Here is a 21,984-nt window from a genome sequence, read left to right as displayed (position 1 = left end):
TCCCCAGAAATCATTGTGGCATGACATACTTCCCTTTTCAAACCAGAAATAATGGCAGACAAAGCTGTTTATAAGCCATAGCAATAAACTACCTTAAAATGCTTAACATTTAAAATTCATAACATTGTTTGCTGGGCTTTCGGTTTCAAACTATCTGTTACACATGACTACTGTGGTACAACTTTACTAACTGGCTAGTTAACATGCTAAAGGCTACAAGGCTAACAGCAAAAAAGAGAAAGGCAATTCACTGGTTCTACACCAACTTTATGGCCGGACTAAGCAATTACGCATAAATTTTATACATGATGTGTTAAAAAAAAAAAAGTACAGTGGAAAGTTAGCATGGCTAACCGATTAGCTCTTTGTCACGAGTAGCCACTTGTTCGACACAGGTGTGATGAGGTGGACAAGGGCAAGAAACACGTTGAAATGTGGCTCTTGTCTGGCATTGCTTCTGCTAAAAATGCACAACATAATGCGATATTGTAAGATTTTTTATTATTTTTGGTTATAACTGTTGTAAATTTTGAGTAATATGCTGGTCTGCTTTTAGCTGCAAGTCCAGTTAGTGGTGAGGATGTAGTCATGTTTTTTTTTTTAACTTTCTTAGAAACCTCGAAGTGTCACTTCTCTCACCAGCATTTACCACTTCACACTGTTTCTTTCCAGGGTCTTTATACTGAAACTCTTTTCTGGTTTACTAGCTTCCGTCCCAAAACCACAGAGTAACATGCCCTCTGCTTTCATAGTCAACGTTTGTGAGTGATTCAGGTGTCAGCAGTTATAATGTAGCTTACACAGTAACATTCAGACATTGTTTCTTCGGAGGTTTGTCTCGTGAATTGGTCTTGATCATGCTTATCTCTGACACATTAGCCCTGTGTTCTTTTTACTAGGATTTTCAGTAGAGAATCTCCTGTTACTGTGGAGCAGCCTAAATTGTGAGCAGAGCTAGGATCAGCATTAAGGCCTTATCATCATGGTTCGCTTTAAGCTCAGGAGTGAAATTCTTACAGGTGATGAAAGCAATTAAAGGGCAATTCCTCCATTTTTGTAAACTGTCTGCATGATTAAATGGTTAAGACGTAAACAAAGTCATTCAGAGTGGTTTGATGTGAAATGCTCTGTTGTAGAGGAACTTAAGTCAGAATTGTTCACAGTAGTGGTGATGGGAACCAGAATTGTTTAATGCTCTTCAAAGAGTCCTCACAAATTATTACAAGGAATAGTTATGAATACGCTGTCTAGCGCTATAGTTTTATGTGATATTTTTGAGTAGGTATAAATTATTTTTTAGTCTTTTCATGTGGGAGAGATACAATGAAAACTTTTTTCATTTACAATTGACTATTATCAGCATGTCATTTTCTTTAGTAAAGGTAATGGTTCTATTATTGAACCATGTGTTCATGCTTAAATGGTTCTTTGCATGATGAAATGGTTCTTCAGATGGATGGAGAATGTGTTGTACATGGTTCTACATAGCACCAAAAACAGTTCTTCTAATGTTACAAGCTTGACACCGTAGCACAATAAGAAAGCTTTTAAGCTTGAGATGGTGCTATGTAGAACTCATGCTTCCACATAGAACCATTGCCTTTACTAGAGAACCCTCTTTTTGAAGAACCATATTTTATAAGTGTGTATGTAAATGATCTGTATTCTGATTGGCTGCAGTGTGTATCACTGAAAAAGCAGTCCGGGCTGAAACACTTCTTATAGGTGTAGCTGAATAACGCTGTGTTGGAGTGCTGTTGGAAACTGGGAAATAATTTCCTTCTTGTAAATTGAGCTCAAACGGCCGAAAAGTTGTATTAACAATTGGTAAAATCGGGTTTCTAGATGATACACACGTTTATGAGATGTGACGTGTTTTGCAACCGTTCACCTTTTACACGAATGAAAAACGTGAAGTCGTATTTGCTAGTTAACCGCCTGGTATGTACAGCCTTGCGATGAGCAACCGAATGCAGCATAAGCTGATATATGCAACTGCATTGATTTCTACGGAGCCCCGCTGGTGACATCCTGTATAAATAAAAAATAATGCGTGGCTTAGTAAGGCGTGGGAATGAGATGATTAAGTCGTGGCCACGACTTAGTAAAGCGTGGGAACAAGATCACGGCTTACTAAGTCGTGGCCACGCATTAGGATCTTGTTCCCACGCTTTACTAAGTCGTGGCCACAACTTAATCATCTCATTCCCATGCCTTACTAAGTCGTGATGCATTATTTTTATTTATACAGGATGTCACCAGCGGGGCTCCATAGATTTCCGTGACATTACGAAAACAGTTAATTCAAACACAGGCTGTTTTTGTGTTTTTAGTTTCTGTATATGGACTGGGGAGTAAACAGTGCATTTTGAAACTTTTAAACTTGTTTACATACTACATCAAACTCTTATTTAAAAAAGAAAAGAAAAGTCAGTTTTCCATGATATGGGCCTTTTAATGAACCTCAACTTTCCCATTACTGTCTGTAGTGCAGTGCATGGGCCGCGATGTCATGGATTCTACACCCAAGTAGCGCGCTGTGTCCAATAGAGAGCTATTTGGGGCACTCAGTGATTACCATTGCAATAAAAGTTCTAAATACAAGAAAATAAAGCAAATACAAGGGAAAAAAAATTAAAAGAAATTCACTCCCATTTTAAAAGTTTACTCGAAATCGGGATTTGGCGCCCCCTTGCGGGCCATCTCGGAAAATCCCAGTGAACAACCCACCACCCCAACTGGAACTGCAGCTCTCATCGCTCAGCGCGCTCGCTCTGCGCCTCCATCCGGACAGCTCGGGTTCTCCAGCGGGCGGAGCACAGACATGCACTCCGGCCGCGTTAAGGAGCCTCACGCAGACTGAAATCTTTTCTGTTTCTAGTAAAAAAAAAAAACTCCGACAAGAATCTGAAAGTACCTTCGAGACGCTTAATTCGTTCCGTTTTTCCTCATGTAAAAAACAGACCGCGCCAGGTGTTGATTTAGCTGGAGAGCTAACGGCTAGGACACGGAGACGGAGGAGAACATGGCCGAGTGTCAGTGCGACGTCTCCGGCCACGGCTCTCGGCGCTGCCCGCTCAGGTCCGCCGCGGAGGGGTCGTCCAAGTGGGTGCGTCTCAACGTGGGGGGCACGCATTTCCTGACCACGAAGCAGACCCTGTGCCGGGAGCCCAAGTCCTTCCTGTACCGCCTGTGCCAAGCGGACCCCGAGCTGGACTCCGATAAGGTAACTTTACCGCGGTCAGCGGAGCGGAGACGAGCTGCTGTTCGAGGATGTCCGTTAACCGTGTTCTGTAACGTTCAGTAGCCCTTACGGTTTAACGGCTTTTCTTTGTTATCGCTTCTTTACATTCGATAAGCGTTCACGGTGTTTTAGCCTTTCAAAACCGCAATACTTTCGGGTCCTAAACTTAGAGTCTGCAACAAAGTTTGTGTGAGCACTGATGCTGTTTATTGCCCAGTTGACACTTAGTTTATTCAAGAACGTGACACACTTGAACCCTTGAAGAACCATCCATTTTTTTGAGTAAAAGGATTCGTCATATTTAGGACCATGAGGTCTATATAGATCCATTTCATGCTTAAATAGTTATTTGCATGGTGAAGTGGTTATGCAGATTGATGGAGAATGTGTCGTTTAAGGTTCTGTGTAGAACCAAAAAGGGTTCTTCTTTTGATGTCAAGCTTGAAACAATAGAACCGTTTTTATGCTATATAAAACCATATGTAACACATTCTCCATCAATCTGAAGAACCATTTCATTGTGCAAAGAACTATTTAAGCATGAAATGTATCTACATATAACTCATTGTTCTAAATAGAACCTTGATTCTTGATTCTTGAAGAATCATCTTTAAGCTGAGGCATAAAACAGATTCATGTCTGAAGATCCTGTTTGCAGACTATTCACTCAAGTAAAAAAAAACAAAACTGTTTTTTTTTTATTATTATTAAACGGTGGTGAAAATGGTGTAATCATATTTCAGAAATATAATCTGGTGACAAAACTGTGTTAATTTTTCACAACAGTTTTTGTTGGAGGACTCCAAGGTGTGTTTTTAATAATGAAGAATAGCGCAGGCCTTCCCCACCCTAAATTAATATTTTTTTGTTGTTAAAAAGCTGCCTTGCTGAAGCTTTAATATTGACCTATAATTGAAGCGCTGACATCATCCAACGTCCCAGAAAGTTTGAGATTAGCAAGAGTGTGGCAGGAAACTCCGCAACTAACAAGCCTTCATTCTGCATGGTTTAAAATCCATCCAGCCAGCCATGAAAAGACAGGAGATATCAGCCACTAAGATCCGCCTTGTCCTAGATTCAAATCACAAACTGAGATGAAGAACTCTTACAGGGGAATTCCAAGCAGCCTTTCAAAATGTGTGCATTAATCAGTCGTAAAAGTGTAAACAAGGTCATCCAGAGAGGTTTGATGTGAAATGATCTGCTGTAGAGAAGCCAGACGTGCTCACGGTGGTGGTGATAAGAACCAGACGTTCAAAGCATTTAATGCCTCTAAAAGCTGCATCACAGAAAGCTGTTATGGGAAATGGTTACAAATATGCTGCTTGATGCCTGAGACATTAATGATAGTTTGGATATAAGCTTTTGGCCTAAATCATGTTTTAAAAAAAACATTCTTTTTTTGCTATCTACCTGCCTTCCTTTTTCCCTATACCACTTTCTCCTTCTTTTTTTTTTTACTTTCCTCCCCCTTCACTCATCCCCCCTCCTCCTCCTTTTCTCTTTCCCTTTTCTTTTTATTAACCTTCCCTCACTTCCTCTCCCTTCTTCTCCATCTACCCTTTTGTCCCTTCTTTTTCTTCACTCCCCCATCCGTTTTTCCCCGCCTCTCTTTTCCTTCTTTTCTTCCCTTTCTCCCTTTCCCCTTTTTTTTCTTTTTCTTTTTTTTTTTTCTTCCCTTTTTTTTCTCTTCTCCCCTACTCTTTTTCCTCTTTCTCTTTTCCTTTTCCTCCCCTCACTCTTTTTTTTCTCTTTTTTTTTTCTTTTTTTTTCCTCATTCCTTTCTCCTTTTTTTTTTTTTTTTCTAAACTTTTTTTTTTTTTTTTTTTTTTTACTTTTTTTCCTTATTTTTTCCCCTTCTTTTCTTTTTTTCTTTTCTTCTCTTTTCTCTTTTTGCTTTTCCTCTTTCTTTCCCCCCCCTTCCCTCCTCTTTTCTTTCTTTCCCTTTTCCCTTTTTTTCCTCCCTTTTACTCCTTCCCTTTCCCTCTTCTTTCTCCTTTTCTTTCCCCTTTCCTTTCCCCTACCTTACTGTCTTTTCCTTTTCTATCATTTTTCCCCTTCTTCTGCTTCCTTTTCTCCTTTTCCTTTTTTCCCCCCTCTTCTTTTTTTTTTTCCCTTTTCCCTTTCTTCTCTCCTCCCTCCTCCCCTCTCCCCTTCTTTTTTCCCTTTTTTTTTTTTCCCTTTTCTTTTTTTTCTCTTTCTTTTTTCTCTTTTCCCTCTTCTTTTCCTCTTCCCTTCCTCCCTTTTTTTCCACTTTATCTCTTTCTTTCCTTTCTTCCTCCCCCTGCCCTCTCACCACTCCCTTTTTTTTTTCCCCCTTCCCCTCCCTTCTTTTCTTCTTTTCTCCCCCCTACTCCATCCAATCCTTCCTTCTTCTCTTCTTTTCTTTGTTCCTCCTCTCCGTTTCTTTCCCTTTTCCCCTCTTCTTTTTCCTTTTTTTCTCCCCTCCTCTCTTCCCCCCCCACCCACCCTCTTTCCCTTCCCCCTCTTCCTCCCTCTTTTTTTCTTCCTCTTTTCTTTTCCGTTCTCCTTCTCTCCTCTTATCCCTCCTCCTTTCCTCCCTCCCTTTTTTCTTTTTTTCCTTCTCTTTTCCCCCTTCTTCCCTATTTCCCCCCCTTCCTCTATTCTTCCTCCCCCTATTTTTCATTCAGTTATACTTAAGTTTGGGCGTAAAGTCTTTACTAACTCCTTTGTTGTCACTAGTTAGTTTCAGAGTGTCCTTTTACTAAATTTGGTTGCACCACAAATCCGTAAGTCGTGTCTTAACTGGTAATAACTAACTAATGCGTGCGTCACTTTAACATGACTATAACATCATTCAGAACCAATCAGTAAACCTGCTGCCATGGAAACGCAGCGGCAGTTGCTCTTACTTTTTCAATGGAAAACAATGACAACAAGAACAATGTGTACAAGTTAAACTGAATAAAACTAATTATCTAAAGCCACTGTCTGTTTATTCTTTAATATTTTCACTGAGAAAAACAAATATGCAGCTTTTTAAATGACGGTTTCTGGATAACTGGCACAACAGCAGCCTCAGTTTAGTCACTTGGGCAGCTGCTGAGTCTCACGAAGCTGGAGCTGTGGGTGTTTAGCTTCATGCTCAGAGTTTAAACCAGGACGATGATTAGGGCTCTAAGTAAAATCACAGTGTATAGCGTTTAGAATTTTCAGCTGAGTTAACCAAAAAGTCATGTTTTTGGTGTTTTTTGTGCTTTCTACGTGGTTTCTGATGGTCCCCCAACACTTACACCTGCTCAGGGGGAGGTGTGAATATTTAGTAACTACTAAGCTCAATGTTAAAACTAGTTTGTGTGGTGCAACCCATTTTGATTTTTTAATGCATAAACCTGAAGTTAGTAAACACTTACGTTACAACTAGCCTACGTTTGAACTGACGCACAGCTGGTGCAACTGGCCACTGGAACTCCATATGTTGTGCTCCCAGAAAAATTTAGACAGTCAAGTAGTGAACAGATATTCAGTTACTTGCATGCAAGGAACAAGGAAAAAAAAACACTTTGGCCAAAATTAGCATAAAGCTGTAGACATTTCAGATGGTAGCAGTGGAGGAATAAATTTGAAAACATGTTAAGGGAAATTTTTATGTTGGATGAGTAACAGAATCTGCCTCTTCAGATGCGCTGACACGGTTACATTGGATGCTGATAAGATTTTCACCAAGATGAAACGTAGCAAATACTGAAATTTCAGTATTAGAATAGAGACTTCGAATGGTTAACAGAGTACTCTAGTACTTGTGCATATCTCTAGGATGTTCTAAAATTAGTTTGAATAATTCTTGTGTTTACATCCATTTTTCATATTCTTACTAAAGTCTACATCGAAAAAAGACAGGAATATTGTTTATTCACTCTTTACCAGACGTGTAAAAGAGGGAACCAATTTTGAAATTGGTGGGTAAGACTTAAAAACACACAGACGTGCACACACAGCATTCAAATACATATTGGGTTACGTTACTTACCTCATAAAATGGTAAAATGGATCAATCAAAATAAAATTATTCTGATCCTGGTTAATTTGGATCGCACACCCCTAATAGGTCGTGAAATTGGAAATAAATCAGTACAGGGTAATTTTTTTTTTTTTGGGTTTAAATGTAGTGTCGACACACAGAGGCCAATGTATGGATATTTTGTTATTTGATGATTAATATTCGAGCACGTATTAAGCGTAATAGTTTACCAAAATGCATTTTTTCTTTCACGAATTGGTGCCATTGTTCTGGTAAGAGCAAAAGTCTTGTCAGTGTTATTGTTAGGAATGTTCTGGTAATGCAGCGGATATCACACTCGCCCTGCACACTGGAGAGCAGGGTTTAATTCCCTGATCAGACAGGAATAAGAAACAGCACTTTAATGTACCAGTCACTGGCCAAGATTCATAACATAATGTATGTTCACATGTCAGTGCACATTTCTCTGGATTAAAACATTTGTTAAAGTATAAAAACATCTTGAGTGATGCTTTTTCTACTGCACACTTCAGAAGATTGAAGTGAGATAAAAAAACTGTAATCATCATCAGATGAAACATATAGATATTGGATATAGTAAATCATAATGTATCTCATGTCATACTGCCATACATATTAAAAATCTTTGAACAGCACAATAGAATTGTACTGTGCCTCAAGTATCAAGACAAAATCATAGTGTAGAGCCACTCCTGTTTGGTAATTTGTTGGTAGTTTGTTCTGTAACTAACTGAGGAACAGCAAGAAGGCACAGGCTTCTCTTCCTTGACCAGGTTAGATGTTTCTGTTTCAGTGGCTGCAATCATCAAGGCAATTTAAAGTTCCCCTTCTAGTAAAAAAGCAGGGTTTACGCACACTTTGGAATGAAGACTTGGCTTTTGTAAACTTTGTGAAGACGTGTTTATTCAGTGAAGGCGAAGAAGACAGCATTATGTTTTTTTTTGCTTTTAAGTCTTCCACTGCCTGGATGTAGTATGTTGGAGTAATGTGATTTATTTTTTGCCACTGACTGATACGGTCAACACATGAATGAATAGAATTTGTGGGCTTTTTTTTGGAAGCACTTATTTTAAGAGCGGATTTACTCGGGTTTGGGAAGATTTTATGAATGAGGCACATGGCGTTTGGTGCCGTGGTCGTGGTGTTTGAGGCACTGGTGTGTCCTCATGCGCCGCCTCCTGTCATCTCACCGCCTCTCACAGCATAATCTCACACAGTAATCTCTAAATAACCCTAATCCACACCAATCCCTCATAATCTCGCTCTCTGGTCCCTTTAACACTAAAAAGAGATACACACTCACTTTAAGCACTGCATTTTTTTAACGCATGTGTGTGTATGTGTATGCATGTGTTTTCCACTAAGACAGTTTTGTGGAAAGCCAAATATGAGACAAAAATACTGAATTTTTCTGTTGGGTACTTTTGGGTAGCTCTGTTTAATTGAATTGGAATAATAGCATTTTTGAGCTGTGTGCCGTTAGCGTTCGTATAAGTACTGGGGTATATTCAGGGTTGGTATGGTATTGGCTCTAGGCAAAACACAGTAGGCTCTGAAATACCATGCCCATGTAAGGAACTCTGGATTTAAGCAGTTTTTCTCTATGGAAAAATTAATGGATTCCTTCAAATGTCACTGGATCCCCTGAATTACAAGATCATTAAAGAGCTCAAATATAAACAGTACTCCATGCATGCTATAACCAAGCTAATGCTCCTGCGTATTGAAATGATGTCACATGGAAGTATCTATTATGAAACTTTAATAGTATTATATAACAACACCAGCTACTCAGACTTTACACTACTTCTGCAAAGCAACTCAACTACCACATTTGACAAGTCTGCTGGTCTGTGTGGGATATTTTAGTGAGGATGTCTGTCCTATGATGTCCATTTAATGTACCGCATATGTTAGCTGGCATGTAGCAATATTCATATTTTCACATGTTAACAAACTTGTAATTTAGAGGATCCAGTGATATTTGAAGGAAAAAATGTACGTACGGCAAAATGTATTATGTACCAACTCAGTCTTGGAGTTCCTTATATGGGCATAGCACTGACTACAAGATGATGACACAATTTCAGAAGCCCCTTATGGTGCCTAGAACCAGAGCCAGCAGGGAGGATCCAAAGAGGCCCAGAGACGTGCCACAGTAAGGGGAACCAGGCTGTCATTGCATAATACATAATGTGAACCAGCAAGAAATTGTTAAGCACAAATCAGCAGCGCTGAAGAGAAAAACAGGACAAAACTCACTATAATTCAACTTTGGTTTGACACAGGTTTTTTCTTTGAGTTAACAAAATATTTCAGCTTAAATCCATTGAAGTGACCATTAAAACAAAGGTGAGAGCGGAGATATAAAAAGATGACAGAAAATACAGTAAAAATTGTCAAAGCAAGAATAAGAACAGCTCAGATGGAGAGGAAATGTACACTGAAAACAAAACCAGAAGCAGCAGAATAGTAGGCCTCACAGTAATAACAAGAGAGATGATGGTGCCAATTGTCTGTAACTTGTCAATGCAAATAAGCTGCTAGCTTAGCAGTGAAAAAGTAGTAAAAATGTTTTTTTTATTTGTTTGTTTATAGGTAGACAAATAGTTTATGTGTTTATGTGTGTGTGGTGCCGGTATGGCCCACTATCAAGGCTTGAAACATGACAACCTACAGGCAGTAACACACAAAAGCCAGTGTCCCCCACACACACAATTATATAATGCAGCACTGGGGTGCTCATATATGTCAACGCCAAAGTAGTCAACATAGGGCCGTATGAGTCTTGCAGGTTTTCCAATGTATGGTTCAATTCAACTACGCACCGAACAAGTCTCTGCATAATTACTCCAGACACTGTGGTCATCATTAGTAATGATGCCAATATCAGGAAACTAAGCTAATATCAGTAAGTAAGGCTGCCATGTGTACCTGAGTATCATGATGCTACCTCCACCATGTTTCATAGAGTTTGTATGTTTTGAATCCTCTGATATTTTGCACTTCCTTAAGCAAATGTTTGAAGTCATCTCTTCTGACACCAAAGCTTTAGGCCTTTTGGTTTTCGATGATAAAGAAAATATATACATTTTCTTCTGCAGTATATGGTTGCCGTACTCTGGAAATGTGGTGATAATGCTTGTTTAGCTGCTTTTCTTCAAAATCTGCTCAAGATCTTCTTCTTATTTTAGTTTCCTGTTTCTTGTTTTTCTATGCAGCTCTCAAGTCTTTACCTTGGTCTGTGTATAGTCTCCAAATGCAGAAACTTAGTCACTGATATGCAGGCTTTATAAAAGAAGCAAAAAAATTGCTATTTACCTTGTTGGCTAGAGCAACTTGAGCCTACCAGCAAAAAAACAAAAAAACAAAACTCATTTCAAATCTTAATAGTAATTTTGGCAGCTGGTATTGTTGGGCTCCTCTCCTTTGCTGATGTATTCTTTTGAGATACTTTTAGAAGCTCATCTGTGGTTCTTCCTGTGTTTCCGTGCAGAGTGTAGATTTTCACTCTGTGTGTGTGTCTGTGTTTTATTTATGAATCCTGCCTACCATTAAGGAGAGAGCTAGTGTACTGAAGCAAACATGCACTACTCTGAGCATTAATCTTTAACTGCTTCTAAACTCACATTCCTTCAAACTGACTCTCCTACCGACGCAGGAACAAATTCTTCACAGTATGTGCACCATCACAGGTTCATGATGAGATGCTTCACTATATGTAGAGAAAATGTTTTAAAAGAAATCACATTATAGAATCCTAATTATTTGTGTGTTGCTTTATTTTACTGTATATACAGTACGTGAAAAAAGTATTAGTGAGGAAAAATTATTGTTCTAGCTAATGATACAATCCTGTAAATGCTTGAATTGTTTTCAAGAGGTGTAAAACTATTTTCAGCTCTAGTTCGTTTTGGTATTTTTTATTGAAATTATAAGGGCAACAGATCCATTTATTTACATGCATACACTTACACACTGTTACCTCTCATACCACACTCATGCTCGTCATTAATACTTGACTTATAAAGTACTTGAATACTTTTGTGTTTGTTCAGTGATATTGGAATCATCTTGATATCTGCTGATTGTTGCATTTAAAAAAAACAGTATTGGTCAGCTTGATTTGACTGATTTCAAAACGATATTTGATGTATTTATTGTATTCTGGAGGAGCAGAATGTTTTGGACAAGCTGGGCTATTGTGCTGAAATATTGTTTATTAATTGTACTGTATTTCTAACTCTATAGACATAAATGTTACACTTCTCTGTAATGCTAATCCAGTTGGATGTAATCTCTATTTCTACTCTGTAAATGTTTAGGTGTTGGCATGTATACAGTGGCATCCAAAAGTCTAAGACCACTGGTGAGACTGCTTCTATTTTGCATTCCTTTCAAATTTCATAGAAAGATTTTCATTACAAATCAGCATAACAATTTGGATGAAAGAAGAATCTTTAAAATTTTAACATTAATTTTTAAATATTTAATATGTTCTTCTTTTGCTTTAATGACAGTGTGCACTCAGCTCCGCAAGTTTGTGCTGAAGCCTCTGATGAGCTGATCAAATCCACCTGAGAGTCACCTGAACACAAAATGGACTAAAAAAACGGACCTTTTTGTCTCAACATGGGCAACGTCACAAAATTACTTAAATTTGAATAGTGACCTAGAAACAGTGCAGAATCTTAAGTATTTCATTTTCATTTTACTTGTCGTAACTTTTTGTTTTAAATTTCTCACAATGGTAAATTGTTTATTTCCAAGTTTAAATGTAAAAAAATCCCAAATTCTCAGTGTGGTCTCAGACCTTTGGAATCTGCAGTGTATGTATATAAGAATATTGGATATTGGCACTGCCACAATTCCTTTATGTCCCTAGCTTTTTTCTGTCAAGTGTTTTTTTTTATTTTATTTTTTAATGTACATGCAGGAAGATTTTAACCAAGGATGCAGTTTTAAAGAACAACTATGTAAGATTTTTCTTGTTAAAACTGAGAGAAGTAGCATTACTGAGTCGGGAGAAATAAAAACAGGCCAAAATATGGTGTGTGAGTGCGCGCGCGATGCTACCCTGTGAATGATAATTTGAAAGTCAGAGGTGTCGGGTCGGGTCGGTTTTTCGATCTGCATCATACATCTTTATGTATTAACATCAACACATAGGCCCAGAAAGAAGGTCTGGCTTGATGTTTAGGTCTCAAATGCAAAAGCAACATTGGCTGGTCAGTTACTTATTGTTGCTTTTTATTGTATTTATGTTTTTTTTTTCATTTATACTGATGATATGTGATATTTTTAGAAGCAAAAACACAATTATTGTGAAGTTAAATGGTTCTAAACAATGTCCTTCAGTGTGTAATACTTTTGAACAGTACTGTATGACTGACACAGCAAATGCTGATGCTCGTCCTGCTGTCTCTGCCCTGTTACTGGACAAAGTTTAAGCAAATGAGCAGAGCATCGACTAATCTGATTATTGATATGAGGTGTGGAAACCACTTGGCTCACGCCCAAAGTCAAGCACACACATGTCCAACGTGAGATCATTACAGTTGTGGTTTTAAAAAAAATATTAGGCCACCTCAGCATTCAGAACTAGAATCATGCTTTTTTTATTGACATGCCTTAAAGCAGAATTTTTACTGAACATTGATAAAGTAAAATAAAAATATAAAAATGTAATATTTACCCTACAAAAAGCACACATGGGTCTTTACTGTAATTAAAATATTTTTTTGTGATTGTGATTATCAGGTACGGTTAAACAGTTCTGAAATTTGGGGGTGCTACGGCCCCATCAGCAGCCCCATTTCCCTTATCCATGGCTTTAAATGTGCTGTGTTCTGTGCTGCAGGTTAAAAATTTAATGTGTGTATGCGCATGTGAGTAAAACCTCTTCTTTCTCCTCTGCAGGATGAATCAGGAGCATATTTGATCGACAGGGATCCAGTGTATTTTGGGCCTGTGCTGAATTATCTGCGACATGGAAAGCTGGTCCTCAACAAAAATCTGACAGAAGAAGGTACGACACACAAACACACACACATATTCAAGCTTTGAAACACAAATTAACAGTACTAAAACACTTTGTACCTGAGTCCAGCTTATGTCGCTCTGTGCGATGCTGTTTTTTTTTTTAGAACTATTCCATCTTTGACATTTGTTCACTTATGGAGTCATTGTACAAGTTATTGAGAATAAATTAGAGTCGTACGCTTGTAAGGAGAAAGCTGGGTTTTATTAAAAGATGTCTTTGTACAGAGATGTTAACAGGTCACCATTTTGTTCAGCTGCGTCTTACTATACTGAGTTCTTTACATATTCATATTAACATGTCATCCTGACAGGCTTCTAACAGCAGTCATTGGGGTTTATAGATCTGTTTCAGTAGTCCTTGGTTATTATTGGTTAATATGAACATTTAGGTCCAGTGACAGGCTCCTTTCTTTATTCCATATTCACCACTGTATAATCATTGTCAAATCATATTCTTTATTCATATGTTGTGTTATTGTTTTACTGTCTGGTGGATGGGTTCACCCTTTGAGTCTTGGTTCCTCTTGAGGTTTCTTCCTCTTGATCTAAGACAGCTTTTCTTACCCTTGACTTTTCTTACCCTTGCTTGAGGCTCGGAGCTGGAATTCTGTAAAGCTGTTTTGTGACAGTGCCTGTTAGAAAAAGCGCTTTCACTTTGAGTTTGAATGAACTGCAGCTGTTACAAAATAAATTAGCTAGAATACAGAAAAGAAAATGGAATCATCTGACATCTCTTTGCATCATACCAGCTTCTTAAAAAGATAATAATGACTTTAATTACTTTAAACAGCATGTAATGATCATGTAACCCCACTGTACCTATAAATTTGCCTACATTTATTTTTTGGGTTACCGAGCAGCTTTGTGTTTGTGTGTGTTGCAGGGGCTCTTGAAGAGGCGGAGTTCTACAACATCACATCATTAATTAAACTCTGCAAGGAAAAGATTAGGGAACGGGATGCCAAGGTTACACATGTGAGTAGACCTACACACTCACAGAAGCCAGGCTTTCACCAAGTTGCGCTTAATGAAAATGCATTATAAATTTGCAAACTTTTCTGTCAGCAGCTTGTTTCCATTACGATGACTTTTAGCGAGAAAATGATTGCTGTAATTATGTCATTTCCAGGAAAAATACCTGCCATCACATGGTTTATTGAGTAAAAGCTGTTTGACGGGTGTTCGTCAAGAATTTCATGTATGATACAAATTGTGCACACTTTGACTTCCACAGATTACTGATAAGGGTGAACAAATGGAAAGAATATGTAGAAAATGCATTAATATTCTATATCATATTTTTATGTCCTAACTGATGCCACAGTCGGCAATATTGATGGAAATCCTGTCACATACACTAAGTTTATGATTAATTACATTTTCTTGCCTGTCCACAATATTTTTTTCACATTTCAAACATCGACAAACAATTTATAAGATGAGCTGATGATTCGGTATTTGTAAAATGATTGCAAATGATTCCATTGAATAAAATCCCTCCAATGGAAACTTGTCTGTATTTCAGAAGTCATGCATGTCTTCATCTGGTTATATAGTGTACCTATTAGCAGCCTACATATACACTCACATGCAAAAGTTTGAACATCAAATGACGCTTTGTTGCTTTTTCATTTGAATGTGAATTATCACGTCCTCTACAGAGAACACACTTCTGCACATTTTAATACACAATTACTGTTCATTTGCTGAATTTAACATATTAGAAAAAAATGAAACACAAAATGTGGCCTGTGCAAAACTTGTGGCACATTTTATGTTTTGTGTTTTATGTTTTATGTTAATATTTTAAACTCAGCAAATAAATAGAAATTATTCACTAAAATTTGCAGAGAAATGCCATATTTAAGTTTGTTCCATGTAGAGCATGCATTAACTCATTTTCACATAGAAAATCAACAAAACATGTCATTTGAAGTGGGGTGCTCAAACTTTTGCGTACGACTGTAGTCATCATCCACATCCAGCTAATCTTCAGCAATGACTGAATCACCCCCTCCCTCTATATCTCTCTCTCTCTCTCTCTGACTCTTTCACCTTCTGTCTTCTTCTTTCTGTCTCCCTCTCTCTCCAGACTCCGGTGAAGCACGTCTACAGAGTGTTGCAGTGTCAGGAGGAGGAGCTCACTCAGATGGTTTCCACCATGTCGGACGGCTGGAAGTTTGAGCAGGTGAGAGAGATGGTTCGTACACATTCGCTCACCCCTCCATCTTTGCAGCAGTCGCTTGCTCGGGTCTGGCTGAAGAGCAGTGTGTGACGCGGGCCCCGCCCTGTGCTCTGATTGGTTCTTCCAGCTTGTCAGTGTAGGTTATGGGCGGGCACAGAAGTCAGAGTTTCTCCTGATTGTGTCTCGGGAAGTGAAGGGGGAGGAGTCAAGTCAAACTCACCTTGCCCACAGCGGAGAGGTGTGTCGCAGAATCCTACTATGTGTCCTCCTGCCATTCACTGCATGACCCATCCATGCCCACCAGCTACTTCTGAGTTTTTTTTTTCTTGTTTTCTTTTGTCGCCATGATCATGTTATTGGTGGCTGTGTTGTATACATGTGTAAATGTGTCTTCATTGAGCATGTATGTGCACGCATGTTCTGTGAATGAGTGTGGGTACAGTACTGTGCAGAAGTCAGATAGCACCCTTCATTTATTTAGATATCCAGTGAAAACAATCAGTAAGTACAAGTTAGTCCTTTTTCAGAAGACATTTCTGAGGTTAGATATAAGCTCCTCTTGCATAATGAAAAAAAATGATTAAAAGGTGGGAAAAAATGGGACTCCTAACAACCACGTAAGACCTGGTACAGTGCTTAAAGCTTTCATCTTTGAGAGAGAAGAGAAATTCAAGCTCCACTCTTGCTTCAGATCTAAGCAAGTCCATAGGTGTTTCTGTTTCCTTCCACTGTGAGAAGCCAACTCAACACTATGAGTCTGAAAGGATGTGTAGCTGTCAAACAAAGAAGCTGCTGGTGTTCTCAGAATAATGAACTGACCACCCCAGAGCCCAGACCTCAACAACACTGAATGTGTTTGGGATTACTTTGACTGTGGGAAGCAGAAAATGAAACAAACCTTTGAGGCTGAAGTTTGGAGGTGTGAAAAATATGAAAGCAGATTTCTTTGAAAATCTAGAACTGATATTATTACCGCTATTCTGTGTAATGTTCTGTTAAATATAACTTGTATTTAATGGCCATTCTGACTAGAAATTAAGTAAATAAAGGGTGATCTCTGACTTTTGCGCAGTACTGCATAAGTGTATATGTGCAATTATGTTGCTGTTTTTGTGAAACATCAAGGCCTCAGTCACGCAACCTGGGCATGTCCAAGCATGTTGCCATCATCACAGAGCACTGTTTGTGTGTGTGTATGTGTGTGCGTGTGTGTGTGTGTGTGTGAATGTGTATATATGTGTGTTTACCTTTCACTGTTTATTAGGTCTTGTTTTACACTGTTTTTCCAGCAGCAGCATATTAATCAACTTGACAGTCAGAAAATGCAACGGATTGAATTTGTCCTTATTTATTTGTGTGTGTGTGTAGCTGGTCAACATCGGTTCCTCCTATAACTATGGTAGCGAGGACCAGGCAGAGTTCCTGTGTGTTGTCTCCAAGGAACTTCATAACCAGTCATATGGTAACAACAGCCAACCAAGTGAGAAAGCCAAGGTAAGTGCCGTTGTTGTTTTTGTAGCCCTTTGTGAGACCAAATGTCTTCATAATGATAGGAAAACTGTTTCGTCAATGTGAGGACATTTGGCTGGTCCCAACAGGAAAAAATATGCAGTGATTAGCCATAACACTAAAACCACCTTCTTGTATCTACACTTATTGTCCGTTTTATCAGCTCCACTAACCATAGAGGTGCACTTTGTAGTTCTACAATTACAGACTGTAGTCTGTCTGTTTCTCTGCATGCTTTGTTAGCCCCCTTTAGTCTGTTCTTCAGTGATCAGGACCCCCACAGGACCACAGAGCAGGTATTATTTGGGTGGTGGATCATTCTCAGCACTGCAGTGAGACTGTTGTGATGGTGATGGGGTAGTGTATGTTGTGCTGGTATGAGTGGATCAGACACAGCAGTGCTGCTGGGGCTTTTAAACATTGTGTCCACTCATTTTCCACTATATTGTAGCCTTGTAGATGTAAAGTCAGAGACGATAGCTGTATTGCTGGACAGTTTCTGCTGGTCATCCTCTAGTCCTGAATCAGTGGTCACAGGATGCTGTCCTGACCATTCAAGAACAGGGTAAAAGGGGACTAACAAAGTTAGCAGAGAAACAGATGGACTTTAGTCTGTAATTGTAGAACTATAAAGTGCACCTATATGGCACCTACACAAACACCATTTTTGGAAAAGTTGGCATAATTTGTAAAATACAATAAAAACAAGAATCTGTGATTTGCTGATTTCTTTAAACAAATTTAGAATTTTATGCTTGTAACATATTCTACACAGTTGAGACAGAGGCATGTTTACCATCGTTTTTAATCAACTTTCCTTTTAATTACACTTCTTAATCATTTAGGAACTGGGGACACTAGCAGTTTTGCAAGTGAAATATTTGCCCATTCTTGCTTGATTTAAGACTTCAGTGATGCAACTGTTTCAAAACGGTGTAACTTTAATATTTAGTATTAACTTTTCACTTTTTATTTTGTCCCGTCCCAACTTTTTTGAGTGTGTTGCAGGCATCAAATTCAAAATTTGATTATATTTATAAAATACAATCAATACAAAATACAAAGTTGGTCAGCAAAAATATTATAAAAATATAAAATATACTTCTGTCAGTTAAATTAATTCAAGATTAAAACAGATTTTTGTTTTTACTGCATTTTACAAAATGTCCCAACTTTTCAGGTATAAATCCCAATCTCGCATCCCCGTCCTGATTTCAGGACCCTTGGCCAGAGCAAGCAAGTTAGCATGTTTTAATTATCATGCAAGCCATCGCAGTTTAATATAAAACTCCTTAATATAAAACACTTTGCTTTGTTGCATTTGATTACGAATATTTTCAAGTTCACAAAAAGTCAGGCACATACATATCTATCTATGCCTTTTGAAGTTCCTTTTGAGGAGTTGTTGATTGACAGCTGTGATATGTATGATACATCCAGTAACACTGCGAAAATCATGACCGGAAACCAAGGGAAGTGAAATCAGGACAGGGATGTCAGACACCACACCAGAAAGGGAAAAAAAAGATTTCCTCAGAGCTGTTTCTTGCTATAAGCTATCTAAGCAGTTGCTTAGGGAGCAGTGGCTTGTGTAGTATTTGTTCGGTTTATGTTACGTATTGTTGTATTCCCCCTACCTAAGTCTCACAGAGCCAGATGTGATCCCTTAATAAGAATGTTTGGGTATAATCAGAGAGAGAACATAGACCTATTGGGGTGGGAATAACCTGAGCATGAAATTTCTAAACCAATCTAAAGCCTCGCAATGGCAGAGCTCAAAGTAGGGGATGTGAACTCGACAACATTGTCTGATCAGCAGTTTTATATTCTATATAACCAGAGTCCTGATTTGTTAGATGCACTGAATCCCCAATTAATGAAGTGGATTTTTTGAACACTGTGTAAGTTTCATTCAGTTTGACATCAAGGTCACAGACTGCATCACCGGTCAGCCAGGGTTTGCTGCAGTGGCCCTAAATCCTTACGTTTCGCAAGCTATTTCAGTCCGATTCAGTTCCCACTCAAATTCACATTTCCCTTCATAAATCGTATGGAAAGCGAGACAAAAGTTAGAGAAAGGCTGTACGGACGAAAGGTTGCCACAGTCTGCCATTTAACGTTAACCTTTCCTGAATCGTTTTGCTTTCCGTAGTTCCAGTGTTGCTTGCTGTTGATTTCTATACAGTGAGTGCAGCGTCCGAGATTTTGAGTTGTGGAGGGAAACGTGAATCGGATGGCAGCTTTATGGAGACTCGCAAGAATCCTCACTTAACCGGTCCTATGCTTTCATGTTTATGAGTGCACGAGTAGGGCGTCATCGGCGGGGGGCAGTAACGTTGTTTGACTGATTTGCATACTGTAACGTGTCATGGTACTTTGGTACGAAGACACGTCATCCGCGCCTATAGCAGAGTTGAACCAGAGGGGCACTGCAGAGGTGGAACTGACCATGATAAAAATGATATTTTTACCGTTTGGAAAGTTGTGTTCATATCTTAAGCAAGGCTGGTATGTTTTATGATTACATAAACAATAACAACTCATTTCAGCTATTAATGAGAAAAAGGTCTTAGGGTGTAGTTACTTTTTAAAAAGGTCCTCTATTATGGACTGTATGACCAAGACCATACATTGATGTGTTTTAAACATCAAGTTGTGAACAGCTGGCCAGGCTTGGTGAACTAAACTTTTATCCTAACCTGTTGGCAAACAAATCAAGACATCTCTTTTTTCCTGAGTTACTGTCTTCAAAAATTATCGAATAGGGGGTTTCATGGAATGGATTTTGTGCATCAAGCTCACCTCTGACAGCCTAATTGAAGGTGTTCCTGAAACATTCATTTTGAAGGATGCACACTAGCTAACAGTAGCATTGTGATGATTGTGTTATCAATTTTACTGCGAATGTAAAAGGAGCACAAACTAGACGAATTTGGGCCCAGGTTTTAAAGGAGGTGTACCCTTGTTAGTGGCTGATTTCGCTGCAATCTGGCAAAAAATTTTTAACTAAATTATCCCCAGACATATTTCATTACAGGATCGCATCTGGCCCTGCAAGGCTACCTTATCGCTTATTGAACTTTTTCCTGATAAAAATATTTGAATTATAAATTGGGGTAGGTCTCTGGCCCCCATGTAGAGTATTGCTTTGGGCCTCCAAATGTTAGAAAACTGCCTCGGATTCACACTAGATTACTGAGGATAAGGTTAGGGCTAGGTTTTGTTTTAGACATAGCATTATTCAGCTTTAAAAGTCAATGGAATGCAAAGGTAGTTTTACAAAATGATATGTGTCTGTATGTGTATGCACATGTAGTGTTTCCTGTTGTGTTTCTGATTTAACTGGTTGTTAAATTGTTTATCTTTCAGATTCTTCAGGAGCGAGGGTCTAGAATATGAGCTTCTGAAATGCCCAAGCATTCAAACGTATCAGCACATGAACCGGAACATTCCACGAGCATGTTCAAAACATGTAGCATGGCCACGGATACCGACACTCCAAACCTCTTAGAATGCGCAGACTGCGCATGAAGAATGCACGAACCACACATGAGCACGCCAGCACTGAGCTGGTCTACTGTAGTCAAGTCTCTATATGCAGCATATTTTTTAAAAAATGAAAGGCCCTGCACAGTGATTTTGACCTTGCCCTGTGGTTTCAGTATTCTAGGGGAGTCAGATTTGGTAGAGAATTGTCAGTTATTTCAGATTATTTCACGGCCTAAGATGGCACAACAGTCACTCATTTAAAAAAAAAAAACTCATAGCGTACCACAGACTTTTTAGTAGAACTGTCATATCTGTAGGAAATATGTAGGAGACATATAAAAAGGACATGTTGAAAACATAACAAACATTCCAAAATCACTGTGCAAGCCTTTAAACTATATTTAATTTTGATAGAAGTGGCTTTAACTGCACTTTTAGCTTATAGTGATTCTGCGCTGTAAAGGAGGAAAACATGACTGATCTAAATCTCAGGGATCTGATCCAAATGTGGAAAAAGCAAACACAATCAGTTCTCTCTCTGGCCGCTAATCCAGCCTTCCGTAGCTTTATTGCTGTAGCCCTCTATCCAGTAAAACCCACGTTTGAATGCCACATTTCATAAACTAATGTTTATTATGGAGAGAAGTCTCAAGTTTAGATTAATCCATGATTTGGAGAGCCCTTTGGGGAACTGATTCAACTGCATTCCAGTTCAGCCTTTACACCAAGAGAGGTGTGTCCTCAGGTTTACCAGTGTATTCTCATGATTCCAAAAAATGTGGTAGTAATACCACTACTACTGTTAATAATAAATATTAATAATAGTAAAATATATTAATTGTACTCTACGAATATTTCCAGTTCAAAGTTGTAATAATTCTGTTATTATTATTATTATTATTGTTATACATTCAAAGATGTTTGTAGAATTTGGTTACCCATTTACTAAGTGACAATACTTGCTGCATCTTATCAATAGAGGAAAATAAGGGAGAAAAACGTTTGTAGAAAATAAAGCAAGGAGAGCAGACAATCATCTGATACCCGCACTCCAGCTGTCCGATACACCACTTTAGATACTCCAACTTATTTTGGATCATTTTAATGTACTTGCTGTAATATCCAGAAAACTGATCCTGTACTCCTATAGAATCTTAATTGTGTATAAAAACTTTCACACTGTGAGTGATGGACTTAAGTTTCTGCTGACTCACATGTGGACCCCGAAGAATTGCACAGCACATATATACGAGCTGTCACTCTTACACTTGCTGTACACAGACTGTTATGCTATAAACCGGTTTTTAACAAACACTTCTCTGTCTCTGTGTGTTTCTTCTTTATCAATGTGGAGCTATTTTATTGTGTCCCTACACGAACTTCTTGAAGTACATGCCTTGCAGGATGAACTGAGCAAAGCGCCCCCCCAAATGGTTTGGTCCGTCAGTCCTGAAGCTCTTTGGCGACCTCTGCCGTAGTGCTCGCTAACATACGCTTTGGCTGAGCGTTGCC

The 21,984-nt window shown here is 38.6% G+C and overlaps 1 protein-coding gene across 2 annotated transcripts; it reads left to right on the top strand.

Moving 5' to 3' along the window:
- The first annotated feature begins 2,636 nt into the window (after window positions 1-2,636).
- Window positions 2,637-21,786, top strand: kctd5b (potassium channel tetramerization domain containing 5b). Of its 2 annotated transcripts, XM_036591313.1 has the most exons (7): window positions 2,637-3,226; window positions 13,167-13,275; window positions 14,173-14,264; window positions 15,382-15,477; window positions 15,602-15,712; window positions 16,843-16,968; window positions 20,353-21,786. In XM_036591313.1, exons 1-7 carry the CDS (start codon window positions 3,026-3,028, stop codon window positions 20,380-20,382), a joined length of 765 nt encoding a protein of 254 aa, XP_036447206.1. In that variant the 5' UTR covers window positions 2,637-3,025; the 3' UTR covers window positions 20,383-21,786. The 2 variants fall into 2 exon arrangements, with proteins under 2 accessions (XP_036447206.1, XP_036447215.1); XM_036591322.1 differs by lacking the exon at window positions 15,602-15,712 and having other exon boundaries at window positions 3,026-3,226.
- The last annotated feature ends 198 nt before the right edge of the window (window positions 21,787-21,984 follow it).

Source organism: Colossoma macropomum, unplaced genomic scaffold (genome assembly GCF_904425465.1).
Source record: "Colossoma macropomum unplaced genomic scaffold, Colossoma_macropomum, whole genome shotgun sequence".
Lineage (NCBI taxonomy): Eukaryota > Metazoa > Chordata > Actinopteri > Characiformes > Serrasalmidae > Colossoma > Colossoma macropomum.
The sequence above is the reverse complement of the archived record's forward strand: the minus strand, read 5'-3'. Positions and strand labels throughout refer to the sequence as shown.

Bases quoted from the DNA above. Each gene is read 5' to 3' on its own strand.
- kctd5b (XM_036591313.1), top strand. From the start codon at position 3,026: ATGGCCGAGTGTCAGTGCGACGTCTCCGGCCACGGCTCTCGGCGCTGC. The intron at 3,227-13,166 runs GTAACTTTACCG...TCTCCTCTGCAG, and splicing joins CCGAGCTGGACTCCGATAAG to GATGAATCAGGAGCATATTT. The intron at 14,265-15,381 runs GTGAGTAGACCT...CTCTCTCTCCAG, and splicing joins GGGATGCCAAGGTTACACAT to ACTCCGGTGAAGCACGTCTA.